The sequence below is a fragment of the Muscardinus avellanarius genome, assembly GCF_963383645.1.
Source record: "Muscardinus avellanarius genome assembly, chromosome: 11".
Lineage (NCBI taxonomy): Eukaryota > Metazoa > Chordata > Mammalia > Rodentia > Gliridae > Muscardinus > Muscardinus avellanarius.
In genome coordinates this window covers 71,441,703-71,456,376 of record NC_137797.1, presented here as the reverse complement: position 1 = coordinate 71,456,376, position 14,674 = coordinate 71,441,703, and the positions used below count along the sequence as shown (strand labels likewise).

General features: G+C 52.6%; 1 protein-coding gene across 3 annotated transcripts in view; it reads right to left on the bottom strand.

Moving 5' to 3' along the window:
* Window positions 1-657: 657 nt before the first annotated feature.
* Window positions 658-14,674, bottom strand: part of FMNL3 (formin like 3) — a gene marked incomplete at both ends in the record, with an annotated part of 68,489 nt that continues 54,472 nt past the window's right edge. Inside the window, 21 exons of one of the 3 annotated variants that reach the window (XM_080706477.1) lie at window positions 658-746; window positions 1,535-1,658; window positions 1,885-1,977; window positions 2,226-2,327; window positions 2,591-2,751; window positions 3,381-3,510; window positions 3,611-3,691; window positions 3,811-3,879; window positions 4,022-4,256; window positions 4,850-5,052; window positions 5,233-5,357; window positions 5,446-5,514; window positions 6,230-6,509; window positions 8,281-8,382; window positions 8,790-8,939; window positions 9,257-9,367; window positions 9,470-9,544; window positions 10,575-10,668; window positions 10,998-11,074; window positions 11,244-11,346; window positions 12,478-12,636. In XM_080706477.1, coding sequence (XP_080562603.1) covers window positions 658-746; window positions 1,535-1,658; window positions 1,885-1,977; window positions 2,226-2,327; window positions 2,591-2,751; window positions 3,381-3,510; window positions 3,611-3,691; window positions 3,811-3,879; window positions 4,022-4,256; window positions 4,850-5,052; window positions 5,233-5,357; window positions 5,446-5,514; window positions 6,230-6,509; window positions 8,281-8,382; window positions 8,790-8,939; window positions 9,257-9,367; window positions 9,470-9,544; window positions 10,575-10,668; window positions 10,998-11,074; window positions 11,244-11,346; window positions 12,478-12,636 — 2,632 coding nt within the window. Of the gene's footprint in view, window positions 747-1,330; window positions 1,423-1,534; window positions 1,659-1,884; window positions 1,978-2,225; window positions 2,328-2,590; window positions 2,752-3,380; window positions 3,511-3,610; window positions 3,692-3,810; window positions 3,880-4,021; window positions 4,257-4,849; window positions 5,053-5,232; window positions 5,358-5,445; window positions 5,515-6,229; window positions 6,510-8,280; window positions 8,383-8,789; window positions 8,940-9,256; window positions 9,368-9,469; window positions 9,545-10,574; window positions 10,669-10,997; window positions 11,075-11,243; window positions 11,353-12,477; window positions 12,637-14,674 lie in introns of those variants that run through there. The other 2 variants (XM_080706476.1, XM_080706478.1) reach the window with 2 other exon arrangements.

The window sequence follows — 14,674 nt, the reverse complement described above, 5'->3', positions numbered from 1 at the left end:
AAGAAAGGAGGGAAGTGATAACATGTACAAAAAGAGCTGGCCCCACATTCTCTTCCAGGGGCTGAGAAGAAACTGACAGACAGCCCTACTTATTGCCCCTACCAAAAGACCAACTAATTGGGGAAAAGTTGTTGGCACGCTCTCTCTCTAGCAGTCTTGGGGCTGGTACAGAGAGAACCCTGTTCTTCAGCCCAGCACAGCAAGGACACTGTCAGCCTAGACTGGAATAGGCAAAGGAGAAGGGCAGTGGGCCCAGGCATAGAAGGCCCTTGCCCCTGGTAAGAGAGGATCTGAGATGGCTGGCAGAGTGCCAGGGCTCCCTAAGCCTGGATACTAGTGCTGACCACGGGACTGTAAAAAAGGGAGGAAAAAACGCAGGAGAGCCATCTTGGTGCCTGTGTGCAATAGAGCTGGAAATGTTTTTTCCCAGCCCCGAGCTGACCTTTGATGACCCTTCAGGAAATGAAGCTGAAGACCATGGGAGCAAAGTGCAGTACCAGGGCACTAGAGAAGTGCCCACAGTGGCACAGGCTAGGGTCCAGCCTGGGACGGTGGCACAGTGAGAGCAGCATAGCTTTCTGCCAGGCCCCTGGTTTCAGGTCCACTGTCTAGACCTGCAGGACTCTGAAGGTCGAAGCATTTCATCCTCCAAGAGTCTCAGTGGGGGCCTGGAGCCCGAGGGTGGCCGCTGGGCGAGGCAGCACTCCTGGCTTGGTGGTGAACCCTGACGGGCTGGCAACGGAGGCCTGTGGGGAAGAGAGGCCTGTGAATAGGCAGGCTGAGAAGGATGGAACCTTCTGGAACACTCCACAGCAAGGCAGGGTGGAGCTTGAAGAGAGGCCACTGGGGAACACTGGGTACACTCAGGAAGAGCCAGAAGCTGGGAATCAATCCTAGACGTCCGGAAGCAGAGATCAAGGGACACCTACCGTACCTGGGCAGCAGTTACTGCCAGAGTTCTTACAAGGAGGGAACCTAGGGGAAGCAAGAACCACGGATGCCTTGGGCCCAGGAATGGAACCTCAGCAATCAGAACTCTAGGCTCAGTCCTGCCTGCCCCGGCCTGGTGACTCCCTGGGCCTTTGGGTCTTAGTAGAAGCCAGGAGAGCATTAGTGGGAGAGAGACCACTTCTCTGAGGGCAAATGCGGGGGATAAGCCATGCTTCTCAGAGCATGCGAGAAGCAAGCGTCCCCATCACTGAGAGGCTGCCGGGGAATGGTTCCAAGTCATGCAGGAGAGGCACCTATGGGCTCCAGCAGGAGTCTGGAGAGGTGGGCATGCAGGGGGGCAACTGTGCCCAATACCTGTTAGGGGCCCCAACCTTGGGGGTTAACAGTTTGACTCATCATGGTGGGCTGCATCACAGAAGAAGCGTGAGCCCCGCTTGGCAGTACGAGCCGTGAAAGGGACACTCTTCAGCACTGGCCCAGGAGAGAGACACAGTGGTCAGGCCTCATGGGGGAGGAGGGAGGGAGGAAAGACCAAAGGGGTTAGGTTGGGCTCTGGGCCCAATGGCCGGGCAAAGGGCCACACCTGTGATAATGTCCTCGATGGTACCATCTTTTCCTTCATAAACAGGCCGATGCTCCTTAGCCTGGCGCCGTCTCAGCTCTGCAATGAGTTCCTGCTGCTGCCACTTGTTCCTCTGCGATGGGGTCTAGGGCCAAAGTGTTGGAAGGCGGAAGGAGGTCATCACAGCCTGTCCAGGGGCTGGCTCCCTTCCAAGATGCAGAGTGGACTCCCCTCCTCCCTTTGAGCTGCAGCCCTCAAGCCTTCTGGGGGTGCATCTGTTCCAGCTGTCTATCTCCTCTCTAGCTTTCTGTTCCCTGCAGCCCCCAGTTCTCTGCCCCATCCTCTTCCAGGCCAGCTCTTGGCCCACCCACCTTGGCGTCCAGCTTCTTGGCTTCCTGAGCCAGCTGCTTCTCCCGCATTACCTCCTCCTGCTTCTTGCGGGCTTCATTCTCTTGTTCTGCTTCCTAAGAAACATGGGGCTGACACTGAGGGTGGAGAGTAGATGGCAGTGGGACCAGCTGCCCCAGGTGGCCAGCCTGTGGAGGGGCACTTCCTGCTCCAAACAATGACAGGAAGGGCCTGGGCCCCCACCCGGCCCACCAGTTCACAGCTACTCCCTAGGACTTGGAGAAGGAGTTGGAAAGGGCCCAGACTTGATGCCCAAGCCTTTTCTTCTCTAGACTCCTCTTGTAAGAAACTTTCTTCAGCTTACCTTGTAGGAACGAATGAATCTGACAAATACTGGGAAGAATACAGAGGGAGGTGTGGTCTTGGGACTCTCTCCAAAGTAGCGCACAACTGCATTGTAGGCCTCCTGGGAAGGGGTGGGCAGAAGGAGTCAGCTTGGTGGGAAGGAGAAGCCTAGCTCCCAAACCAGCGTTAGGGAGCCCAAGAGAATCAGAGCACAGGGCCAAAGGGAGGAAAACCAACCACTGAGCTGGAAGGAATGTGGAATCGCCCCAAGTGCATGGATCCACCAGACACAGCTCCCCGCTGACCCTGAAGCCCTCCCTTCCACATGCAGCGGGCCTGCCACTTGATACAGAATGGAGCTGGGCCCTGCCATCCCCGGCTTGCCTCGGCTGTCTTGGCATCATGCTGGAGCTTGTCCAGTTTGCCTTCATTGGTGCTGAGGAAGCTCCGAAGGACGCTGTTGTCGTGGATGCTGCATTCCCGCCGAATCAGCTCCATGCCTCGACCCAGCTCCTTTACATCTAGCAGCACATTCTCCAGGGACACTGTGGTCACCAGAGGCCTGGCTGAGGTCGACCTTCCAGCCCAGGGGTACAGCAAGCTTCCCCCACCCAACACAGGCTCACTCAGGTCATCACCTCACTTGTGGAGAGGTGTACGCCAAGCTAGCCAAGCTCTCGCAGGGCAGTTAAGAAATATGGAGCCTGTAAGCTCAATACCCCAAAGAGCCAGGTAGCAAAGGCAGGCAAACCACAACAGTTGCTGATCTCCAAAACGTAGCTGCCCCTTGCCCAGCTGTCACAGGCAAAAATAACAGCTACCCTTCTGTCTATAGAGGGCTTTACGGTGTTAATAATCACTTTGCATATTGCATACATTATAGAGAAATGCAGTAAATCTCTGGGCCAGCTTGAGTTGGGAGTAAAGATACTGCTGCCCTTCCTGTTCCCATTCCCATTGCACCTACTAGGAAGGGGTGGGCCAGGCCTGCTGCCTAGAGGAAGGCTCTTGGGTGGCCCCTGCTCATGGCTCCAGGGGAAAGCTTTGAAGTGGTCAGAAAGAAGATAACAAAAGCCAGAAATAAATGGAGCTAAGTGTTCCCTCTCCTCGCGGCTTCCTGGGATTGTCCTGGGCTGGATGAGAGGGCAGGCCTGACCAGCCAGGCTCCCCTCACCTGCTGCAGCCTTCTCTACAAAGTGCAGCTCATGCCAGAAGTTAGCCAGGTCTGGGTATTTCTCCTTCACTGTCAAGGCAATGAAATGCAGCAGTGTCATCTTCCGGTCGGTGGACTTGGTGTCTAGCAGCTGGGAGAGGGAGAGACAGTATGAGCATCAGAGAGCTAAACCAGTGGCCCCAGCACCACTATCCCCAGACTTCCTGCCCATGCTGCCCCTGCCATCTTACCAGGTCCAGGCTCTGGAGCTTGAAGCCATACACAGCTCCTCGCTTGCTGCTGTTCATGTAGTTCCCCAGTGCAAGTATGATCTGTCCAAAAGATGCACGGGAGGCAGGTCACGCCAAGCCCCGAGGATTCCTTATGTACAGTCCAGGCCCTCTCTCAGGACCTGAAGACCATCAATACCCCGTGGACCGCCTCTTCCCACCTCCAGCATCTGCTTTAGCTTCTGTGAGGACTTGACTGAGGCAGAGGCAGCAATGATGGCATTGAGTTGCTGGAACACAAGATGAACACTTGAGTCACCCCCTGCTGGAGTTGGGGGAGGGCTGGAGGAACCACAGGGCAAGGGAGGTAACCAGCAGGGGAGAAGGAGGGGCAGCAGTGGAAGGACCATGGCTGGGGGAGGGGGGCTGTACCGGTGTGAGCATCTGCAGGTTGTCCTGGAAGTTGCCCAGGAAGGCCATGCCAGCCATTCTCTGGGTCAGCCGCTCCACCTTGCTGAAGAGCAGCATGAAGCGGTCCTCAGCCGCCAGCTCCTCCAGGGGCTGCCGCTCACGCTCGTACTGCCGCAGCAGCTTCACCTCAGCCTCGGTGGGCAGGAAGCGCATCAGGCACTCCACAAAGTCCACGGGCAGCGTCTGCAGGTCGAACCTGTGTAAGAGGGAAGACCCACGTTTCCATTTCCCCTCATCCCTAGATGAGGAGAGGACACAGCCAGAGGCACAGCACCACTGCCTCATCTGTCTCAGTGCCGACCACCACCCAGGGGAACGTCCCATGATCCTGTTTAAAAGCCCTTCAGTTTCTTCCCTCTACACTACCCAAAAGCTGAGCAGGACCTACAAGACTTCTGCCCACTTCTCTACCCTGTCCTACTCCCCTTCTTACTAAGTCCAGATTCGCACCACGCTCCTCCCTCTAGGTCTGAACTGGACTAAACTGCACTTCAAGTCCCAGATGAGATATCGCCTCTTCTGAGAAGCACTCCCTGATCATCAAGCTCAGATGCGTCACTTAACGTTATTACACTGGACTGAGAGCAACCTGAGTGAAGGTCTAGGCTGAATCTCCAGCGCCTCATGCAGCATCTGGCACAAAGCACACGTGAGCTCTGGCCAGGCCAACGGATGAATGAGGAGGGAGTTCTGTCAGGAGCCATGGAATCTAGGGAAACCCAGGCACTTGGGTTAAGAACTGGGTTGCCAACTGGCTGGGGACCAGGGCCAGGTCAGTGGGAGCCTCACGTGTGGATGGCCCTGCAGATCTCCTCTGCTGAACGGCCAGCCTTGCGTAGGGTGATAGCCAGGTTCTTGGCACGATTGGCTTCCAAAAGGGTCACCTTGCTGGCAGCCTTTTGTGCTGTCTTGTTCTTGGAGCAGATGAGGTCAATGGCAGGGCCCTGCGCTTTTGTTTTAAACAATTCTTCAAACTTGTCCAGATCCAGATCCTGGGAGTACATGAGAAGGGCAATGCTGCAGCCTCATACTATGAGAGGACCTCTGGCAGCACACTCTGCATGGGCCCAGCTCTGGCTCATGGAGCTGACCCTGGCCCCATTCTGACTCAGGCTTTTCTAAGTCAAAAGATCTAGCCAAAAGGGCAGTCCTGGGCCCCCAGTCTCTGTTACCTCTAAGATCTTTTCATCATCAAGTTCACTGAAGACAGTGCCGCTAATCTGATTGGGTTTCAGCGCTGTCCAATTGAAGACTGGCAGCCGGAACTTGGTCTTGATAGGTTTCTTAATGCGAATGGCTAGTTTGGAAGAAAGATTAGTGAGGTAGGGCCAAGGAAGTATTCCCCTGGTCTCATAAGCTCTGTCCAGAGCCCTGAGGATACTCACCTGACAGCCCCACTGTCAACACCACAGAGGGAGCGGCACCAGGGAGAGGTGGGGCTGGAGGACACTTGCCTGGGGGAAGAAGCAATGGCAAAGTGACCCAGGGGTCATGAGACTTCCAGGCTGCCCTTCCCTCTGCCCCCCTGACCTGTCCTTAGACTCTTGGGAGGAGGCTATGTGAGCTCTGCTTGAACCAGTCCCAGGTGTCCTGATGGGAAGAGTTCATGCTAGTCTCTGCCCTATTTCTCCTGCCATATTCTAGGCCTTTCCTTGGCTGCACAGGAGCAGCACCTTAACTATTTTTGGGCGGAGGGGTGCTGGGGATTAAACCCAGGGACATTCTACCTCTGAGCTATATCCCCAGCCCTATTTATTTATGTATTTATTTATTTATTTATTTGGTGGTACTGGGGTACCTGGAAAACCTTCTACCTCAGGGCTACACTCCCAGACCTATTTTATATTTTTATTTGGAAACAGGGTCTCTTAAGCCAGCGCGGCTGGCTTCGAACCTGCACGATCCTCCTGTCTCTGCCTCGCAAGTGTTGGGATTACAAGCGCGGGCCACCACACCTGGTTGCCTTAGATCTTGAGCCTGGCCCACATCTGCCCCTGGACACCCTTTGCACTAGAAACCTGAGCTTCCTTAGATTCTAGCCCTCCCTCAGCCCTCTCACCCTGATTTGATATCCTTCCAGCTCTCAAATCAGACCACTTCCTAGCAGATCCCTGCTGTCTAGGGTTCAGCAATGGGGCTTGGTCTTCTGGGCCCAGGGGTCCTGGTTACCTGGTAATGGGGGAGGTGGAGGGGGCAAGGGAGGAGCTGGTGGCGGGGGCAGAGGAAGGGCCTCCTCAGTAGGCAGGGCTGGAGCCAGCAGGTCCAGGTCGGAGGGCGGTATGCCCTCACTCAGCTCTGCAGGGCCTATTCTTGCCAGGGCTTCGCTGCCCATGGATTCCAGGCCACGGGCACTGGGCTCTAGGTGGCATCGGCGCTGGAAGGCCTCTTCCTTCTCTTTAATGAGCCTCCGCAGGGTGTGCACCTGGTGGCTCGTGTTCTCGTATGTTTCCTATCAGATAGACAGTACCATTCAGGGAAGTATGGGCTAAACACACAGTCCTTACCCCTAGGAGTGAGACTTTCTATCCAAGGGATACAAACGGGGGTCTCCATGAGAATGCTCAGAATGGCAGAATTCCAGGTGAGAGAGTAGGGGAAGTTAGGGTAGAACAGAACAAAAGAGGTAAGCAGAAGAGCGGGCCTGCCTTTGCTGGCACCCTGAAATACCCTCCCTCTGCTCCAATCTGTTCTCACAGCACAGGCCCTTCAAGTCCCAGGGAAAGGATGTTCCTGTGAAATTCTCCTTGGCTACTGACACAGCTGCTCTCTCACAGCTCTTTGGGCCTCATTATTACGTGGGAGCAGGGGTACTGGTGTCCTGTTGGGAAGAGTTCATGCTAGTCTCTGCCCTATTTCTCCTGCCATATTCTAGGCCTTTCCTTGGCTGCACAGGAGCAGCACCTTAACTATTTTTGGGCGGAGGGGTGCTGGGATGGAACCCAGGGGCTTTCTACCTCCGGGCTATACTCCCAAACCTATTTTATACTTGATTTGGAAACAGGGTCTCACTAAGTTGCTGAGAGCCTCACTCAGTAGCTAAGGCTGGCTTCGAACCTGTGCAATCCTCCTGTCTCAGCCTCCCAAGTGCAGGGATTACAAGTGTATGCCACCTCACCCAGCATTACTGCCTTTTTGTGTAAGTATGTGGTACTAGGAATTTATCCCAGGGGCATTCTACTGCTAAGCTATAGCCCTAGTCCTATTTTTCTTTTCATTTTATTTTGAACAGGCTCTTGCTAGGTTGATGAGACTCTCACTACTTGCTGAGGCTGGCCACAACCTGCAATCCTCCTGGCTCAGCCTCTCAAGTACTAGGAAGTACTAGGATTACAGGTGTGCGCACCACACTCAACCTGTTGCCCTTATTTCATCATTTGGCCTTGTATAATCACTCAGTTGGAAGCCCCATGGACAGGCCTTGTCTTTAGCAATCTCTGTATCCTCCATTATTCTTAATATGGTGCTTATCAGGGACTAGGCAGATATATATTGAGCGCAGCAGAGCCAGCATAAATGTATTCCTCTGGAACAAAAGGTAGGTTGGGACATGAATTTAAAACTAACACAAAGTTGGCTGGGCGTGGTGGCGCACACTTGTAATCCCAGTGCTTGGGAGACTGAGACAGGAGGATCACAAAAGTTCGAAGTCAGCCTCCGCTACTTAATGAGACTCTCAGCAACTTAGTGAGACCCTGTTTCCAAATAAAATATAAAATAGGTCTGGGAGTGTAGCCCAGAGGTAGAAAAGCCCCTGGGTTCCACCCCCCGTACCACCACCAAACACACACACACACAACTAACACAAAGAGTGAGGGGACAGACTGAAATAAGCTGAGCTATGGTCCCACTTAGGATATCTGGTGGGTAGACTAATAAATAGCTGCAGCCCCTGGTATACTCTGACCCTGCTCAGTACAGGGCTTGGGCGCACATAGAGGAAAAGGCAGTGGGCTGTGCTGGGATGAGGAGGCCTGGACTAGGCTCAGGGATACACGTGGGTGTCCACTCTGCCTACACCCACTTCTGTGTGTCTGGCCCACTCTGGCTTCAGCTTCCCTCCCAAACTAAAACATGAAGTGAACTCATCAGCTTATTCTCATCTGAGTACCTCAGGAACAAATCATGATCTTTCCTTGATGTGAGTCAGAAAAGAAAAGCTACGTCCCGAGGCACTGGAGCCCAGCGTCAGTCAGGCCTGCCCTCCCCAGATTACTTGGTACCTTGATGCTCTCCAGCTCCTTCTCCCGCTGTAGCAACTGCTTCTCTAGTTCTGCCACCCGCATCATGTTCTCATTCTCCAGGTCTAGAAGCTTTTCTGTGAGCTGTAGGATGGAAAAGGTAGGTTTGGAATTGGCCCTGAAGCCTGGGTACTTAGCATGGCATGATGTCTGGTCAGGATCCAGGCCGACACCCCCACAGAACCCCAAAGGCAGCTTGGTCAAGTGGCTTCCCTACATTGCCTAGGGGTCCCAGTGTCTGATACGTAAAATGGCAACAGATACAAGGCAAATTGGTGGCAGTCTATCTCAAGCCTGAGGCTACTTAGAGATCAGTGCACGGTCCAACAGGTAGGAATCCAGTGGCTTGGGTTAGAACATGCTTTAGAGTTCCAAAAGGTTCTAGAGCCTTCCTGGGGCTTAATCAGGAGACAAGTGGGTCAGCTCAGGATTCTGAAGCTCAGTTATCTTCATTCTCACAAAGGTTCTGGCAGGCAAAGGAAGCCACCTACATGAGATACATGCTCCTCCAGCTCCTCCACCTTCTCCAGGGCTACATTCTTGGTTTCAGCATCCTCCAACAAACCTCCCACATCAAACACGTTGTCCAGGTATGCCTGAATCTGCACCTGCAGCTTCTCGCTCTCCGTGTGCCTTGACTTCTGGGAGAAAATCAGAGAGTAGTAGTTGGGGCACCTCCTAGGGTATCTTGGTCCTTCCTACCCCTTCACTAACACTTCCTAGAGCATACAGGAGTTCCCGCTACTGTCCATGTCAGAGTTTGGCCCTCATAGAGTTGCCTGGCTGGGGATAACACTGTATGATGGCCTCAGTCTTAGGCCATAGAAGACAGGTCGTCCTCCAGAAACATCCAAAACTAGACTTTTATAAAACAGCAACAACAACAACTTTGTGATGTGCCTAAGCTGATTCTCTACCCCCAAAGCACCTCAACTTATAGGGACCCCGGCCAGCTCACCTGCAGGAACTCCTCCAGCCCCAACTTAGTAAACTCATATTGGAGGTGGACCCGGAAGTTCATGTCTTCCACTGAGTGGACCACAATGTTGATGAACTGCATGCAGGCCACCTGTGGAAGAAACAAATATCCAAATATACTGTCACTGTGGCCTCTGCCTAAACAGCACACAGTCCCGCTGGGCATGCAGCTGCCCCAGGCCCAGTTCCTCACCATGAAGTCAATGTTGCTATCTTCATTCCGGAAATACTCCATCAGCTTCTCAAAGCGATGCAGCTCTTTGCAGACCTGAATGAGAAAAGTCTCTCACCGAAAGGGTCTGCCCCATGAAGAACACAAGCCCTGAGCCCTGCCTCCCAGAAACATCACGGCAAAGACACTGGTTTACACCAAGTTTAACTGCAACTCTGTGGAATAAGCTGTTCTCCTGGACACTACAGAAGAAATCCTGGAACCTGAAACCTGGCTTTGGGCCTCTGGCACCCCACCAACTTGCTGAGGGAACCCAATAAAGCCTGTGCCCTTAAGCTGGACTTTAGGTGTCTCTGGTGTCAGGCCAAGAAGAGAAACAGAGGAGTCTGATGCTTGTAACTGAAAGGAGAAAAAAAAGTCAGGACATGGCTAAGGCAGGAGGCTGAGGCCCCAGAGGGTTGGGGGGTGGTGGTGCAGGAAAGCCCTCTCTTGTGAGGGGTCCAGAGGCTCTTCTGAGCCCCTGGGCTGGCTTCAAGGAGGAAGAGCCATTTCCTGGTTTGAACAATGGATGCTAGGAAGAGATCCAAAGAGGAAGAAGGGGTGGGACAACAGCTGTGGCTGGATGTTGAAGAATCCATGTTCAAGCAGATTGGGGGTTTCAGAGCTGGGCTCAGAGGCTCAGGAAATTCTACAAAGTAGCGCTCTCCCACTACTGGAAGCCAACAACCCAGGAGAGATCTTTCTCCTCCCCTACAAACACACCTGCTTTGGGTTCCATTGTAGTAGAACTACCTGGGGAAACTTGGAAAGTGCAGATGCCCAGGTTCCAGTGAATCTGTACCTTTAAAAGGTCTTCAGGTGATTCTGATGATGGCCGGGTTAAGACCATCACCCTAGAGCCCATAGCGTCCTTAGCCCACAAATCAGGTGGTTTCTGGGCATGAGATCATAGTAAGATTGAAGTTCTGGTTTTGTTTTAGTTCTTTTTCTGCTCTTGGGAGCAGGCCGCTTAGCCAATCACTTGGATGTTAAAATCACTTGGAGATCCCAGGAAATGGTGCTTTACCTACCAGGTTCCCTGCCTTCTCCCTGCCAATACACATACACATGCAGGCAGTAGACTGACCTCTTTGAAATTGTCAAAGGCAGCAAGGATGATTTCATGACCTCCCCGCACCAAACACACAGCTGCCAGGAGCTCCAAGACCAGGGCCTTGGTTCTAAAGGAGTGAAGGAGATAGATTAACATCCTAGCTTCCCATCCTGGCCACCACGGCTCACATCCACAACTGAGGGGGTACTTCTGGAGTGCTGACACAGCCCAAGTGGGGAGGGGAGGGAGCAGGTTTCAGAAAGAAGTCGAGGAAGGAAGGCGTGCTCCCTCACTGCTGTGCAGACCAAAATGAAAGCAGGGATACTGCTCCAATAGAGGTGAGGGAACCAAACCAAGGTTCTAACTCTGGCTACAAGATCCCAGGGCCAGGCGGGATGTGTCAGGGACAAGAGAAGGCCAGGTCTCCAGGGCAGACCGGGGAGGGAAGGAGTGCACCTTGGATTCTTGTTGTTGAGGCTGAGTGCAATCTCATTGACAGCGTGGGGGTGGGACATGACCAGGTTGAAGCCATACTGCAAGGAAAAAGAAGGAGGGGCCCTTGATGGTGGAGAAGAGCCCAGATCTCCCTGGCCATCGGCTCACCATCAAGACTGTCTTTCAAGCTGATGCTCTGCTTAGTTATCCTGGCTCAGTAGAGGAGACAGATGAGGCAGAACATCCACAGCTAGTGCTGCCCCTTACCTGATAGTTCATGATGGCTCTGAGACAAAGGATACAGACGTGGACATCATCCTTCTGGCTTACCAGGCGAGAATTCTTCAGGGCCCTGCGCCCAGGGAGAGTGCTGTACCTAGGGAGAGGGCCAGGCAGTCAGGTGGAGGCTAAGGCTGCTGTTGGAAAGGCCTAGGAGCACTCATCTTCACCCAGGCAGTAGGCTGCCCCTTAGTAGCAGCAGAAATGGAAGAAAAGATGACTTTGTACCAATAGCCAAGAGAAACAGGGTGCAGGAGGCAGCTGTTGGCCTGTGTTCACCTCCCAGAACCAGCCTCTGTCTGCTCAAGATCTGCTAACCCCAGAGAGCCTCCAAAATAAACACAGGAGTTATGAGGCCTATCTAGTCCTCAAGTTGGGTCCAGAGAGGCATTCCTCTGAGCTTTCCCTCCTCCTACTTCCAGTTGCTGCACCTTTTGTACTTTTTGTAAAACAGGAACATCTTGGCTTTCATTCTACTTCTATGCCCCCAAAAGGTAGAGCAGATTTCCAAAGGCGTTAAGGAAGGTCAGAGGCCTACGCCTGGCATTGCATCATCCCTCCACCACCTCAATGATGTTTTATGAAAAGATGACCTGCTTCTACATGACCAGGATGAACAGTGTCCAAGGGACAAACACCCAAAGCAGAGGAGAGTAGCACGGCCTCAAGACAAGTAAAGGACTACAGGACCCAGAGGACAGTCTTCAGGAGTGGGTGGGTCCTGAGAAGTATCCAGTCCATCGCCTATCTCAAGGCAGAATGGCTCTTAAAACACTGCAGACAAATGAATGTGCAGCAGTGTTGGAGAAAAGGCCTACAGGAAAGGGAAGGTGAGCGGCAGGAAGGTGGGTGGTAACTGGGACCCACTCAGCTGAAGGGCAGAGCAAGAATTAGAGGAAAACACACAAGGGCAGGAGCTGGGTCTTCAGTGAAGCCCACGCCCTGTCCAGGCGGCCAGGAGCAATGACAGAGAGAGAGTGAGGAATGGAGGAGGGGAGAGCTGGAGCCCCAGGCGGGGGGCACAGCTGAGGACCATGTACTTACCCAGGACAGACTGCTGGGCAGAGTCAAGGAGACAGAGAGGACAGACCAGAGACAGACTGGCAGGCAAAGGGCAAGAGAGCTGAGCCTAGAAGCAAGAGTGAGGGGGCATGAGCACTCACCGCGGTTACTGAGACCTGGATGGGGCTGGGGTGGGAGGCAGGCGGCAGAGCGAGCACACACATACCGGAGCACAGACTGGCGCGCAGAGCGAGCGAGGCTGTTGGTGAAGGGAGCCGACAGGGCGCTGGGTGGCTGCAGGTCCTCGATTGACCTGCTCCAGGACCGGAGCTTGTCAAATGCACCATCATCAGCACTCTCCAGACCCTCAAAGTCAAACCTGGAGCATGAAAGGACACACATGCACACACGCAGGCACATACACAGAAGAAATTCTGTGCAAGCCCCCCAGTGAGCCTGCCCCCCACTCTCAGGCAAGGGCAGCAAGAAGAGAAAGCAGAATTGGGCAGCAGAGATCCGATCCAGGTCAGGAGAGCCACCAACACAGAAAAGAGGCAGAGTAGGCACAAACAGCTCCAGAGAGGGATCTGAGGAGATGGGATGCTGAGAGGCCAATTTCTCTGCTCCAGCAGAAGCTCTGGCACAGTTAGCCAGGCAACTCCAGAAGGAGGGGCTCCATGGCCTGAGGGCTCTGGGGCTGGCTGTACTCCCCCACTCCCAGCATTAGATGAGAGATCTTGAAGCTGTGACTCAACTGGGCATGATGGTGCACACCTGTAATCCCAGTGTTTGGGAGACTGAGACAGGAGGATCACAGGTTCAAAGCCAGCCTCAGAAACTCAGTGAGGCTTGCATCAACTTAGGAAGACCTTGTTTCCAAATAAAATAGAAGCCAGGCATGGTGGTGCACACTTGAATTCCCAGCATTCGGGAAGCTGAGACCAGAGGATCATGATTCATGGACAGCCTCAGCTACTTAGGTCCTTTGCACTTAGTGAGACCCTTTTTCAAAATAAAGAATAAAAAATGGGGCTGGAGGTGTAGCTAAGAGGTAGAATGCCTCTGGGTTCCATTCCCAGTAATGTAAAATAACAAAAACAACAACAACAATAATATAAAATAAAATAGGGCATGAGATATAGCTCAGAGGTAGGATGTCCCTGGGTCAAATCCCCAATCCTAGCACCATTAAAAAAAAAAAAAAAAAAAAAGGGCCAGGTGCAGTGGCATATGCCTGTAATCTCAATACAAGGGCAGCTGAGAATGAAGGACTGTAGGTTCATGGCCAGCCTCAGCAAATTAATGAGGCCCTGTTTCAAAATAAAAAATAAAATAGTGCTGGGGGGTGTAGCTCAGAGGTAGAATACCCCTGGGTTCAATCCCCACTACTGTATTCCCGTGCACACATGCAATCCCCACTCCCCGCACTTGGGAGGCTGAGACAGGAGGATCATGCAGGTTTGAAGCCAGCCTTAGCTGGCTTAAGAGACTCTGTTTCCAAATAAAAAATAAAAAATAGGTCTGGGAGTGTAGCCCGGAGGTAGAAGGCCCCTGGGTTCCATCCCAAGTACCACCAAACAAACAAACCATCTATTTGGCCTTACCCTTTTCCTTTCAACAAAATTCCACCTGAGTCTTTTTTTTTTTTTTTTTTTTTTGCAGTACTAGGGTATTCTTTATTTTGAAACAGGGTCTCACTGGGTTGCAGAAGGCCTCATTAAGTAGCTGAGACTGTCCATGAACCGCGATCCTCCAGTCTCAGCCCCCGGAATGCTGGGATTGCAAGAATATGCCACCATGCCCAGCTCTGAGTCTTTTAAAGAGTCAAAAGTAAAGAGCTGGGCATGGTGGCGCACGCTTGTAATCCCAGCATTCAGGAGGCTGAGACCGGAGGACCACGGTTCACAGACAGCCTCAGCTACTTAGTGAGGCCCTCCACAACTTAGTGAGACCATTTCCAAATAAAGAACAAAAAATAGGGCAGGGGGTGTAGCTTGAAGGTCAAATGCCCCTGGGTTCCATTTCCAGACACACACACACACACACACACACACACACACACACACACACACACACACACAGAGTACTTCAAAAAAAAGTCAAAAGTACTTCATAGACATTATAATACTAAGGTTTTAGTGTTTTCTTGGTTTAGAGTAGCTGGGATATTTTTGTTTTACAAATAAAACAGACTTATTTGGGAAAACAATCTGCATCTTTTTACTTTAAAACCTCTGAATTTGAGCCAGTCATGATGGTGCACCCTTGTAATCCCAGCATTTGGGAGGCTGAGACAGAAGGATCACAGTTCATGGACAGCCTCAGCTTAGTGAGGCTCTTTGCAACTCAGTGAGACCCTGTTTCAAAATAAAGAATAAAACATAGGACTGGGGGTGTAGCTCAGAGGTAGCTAGGCG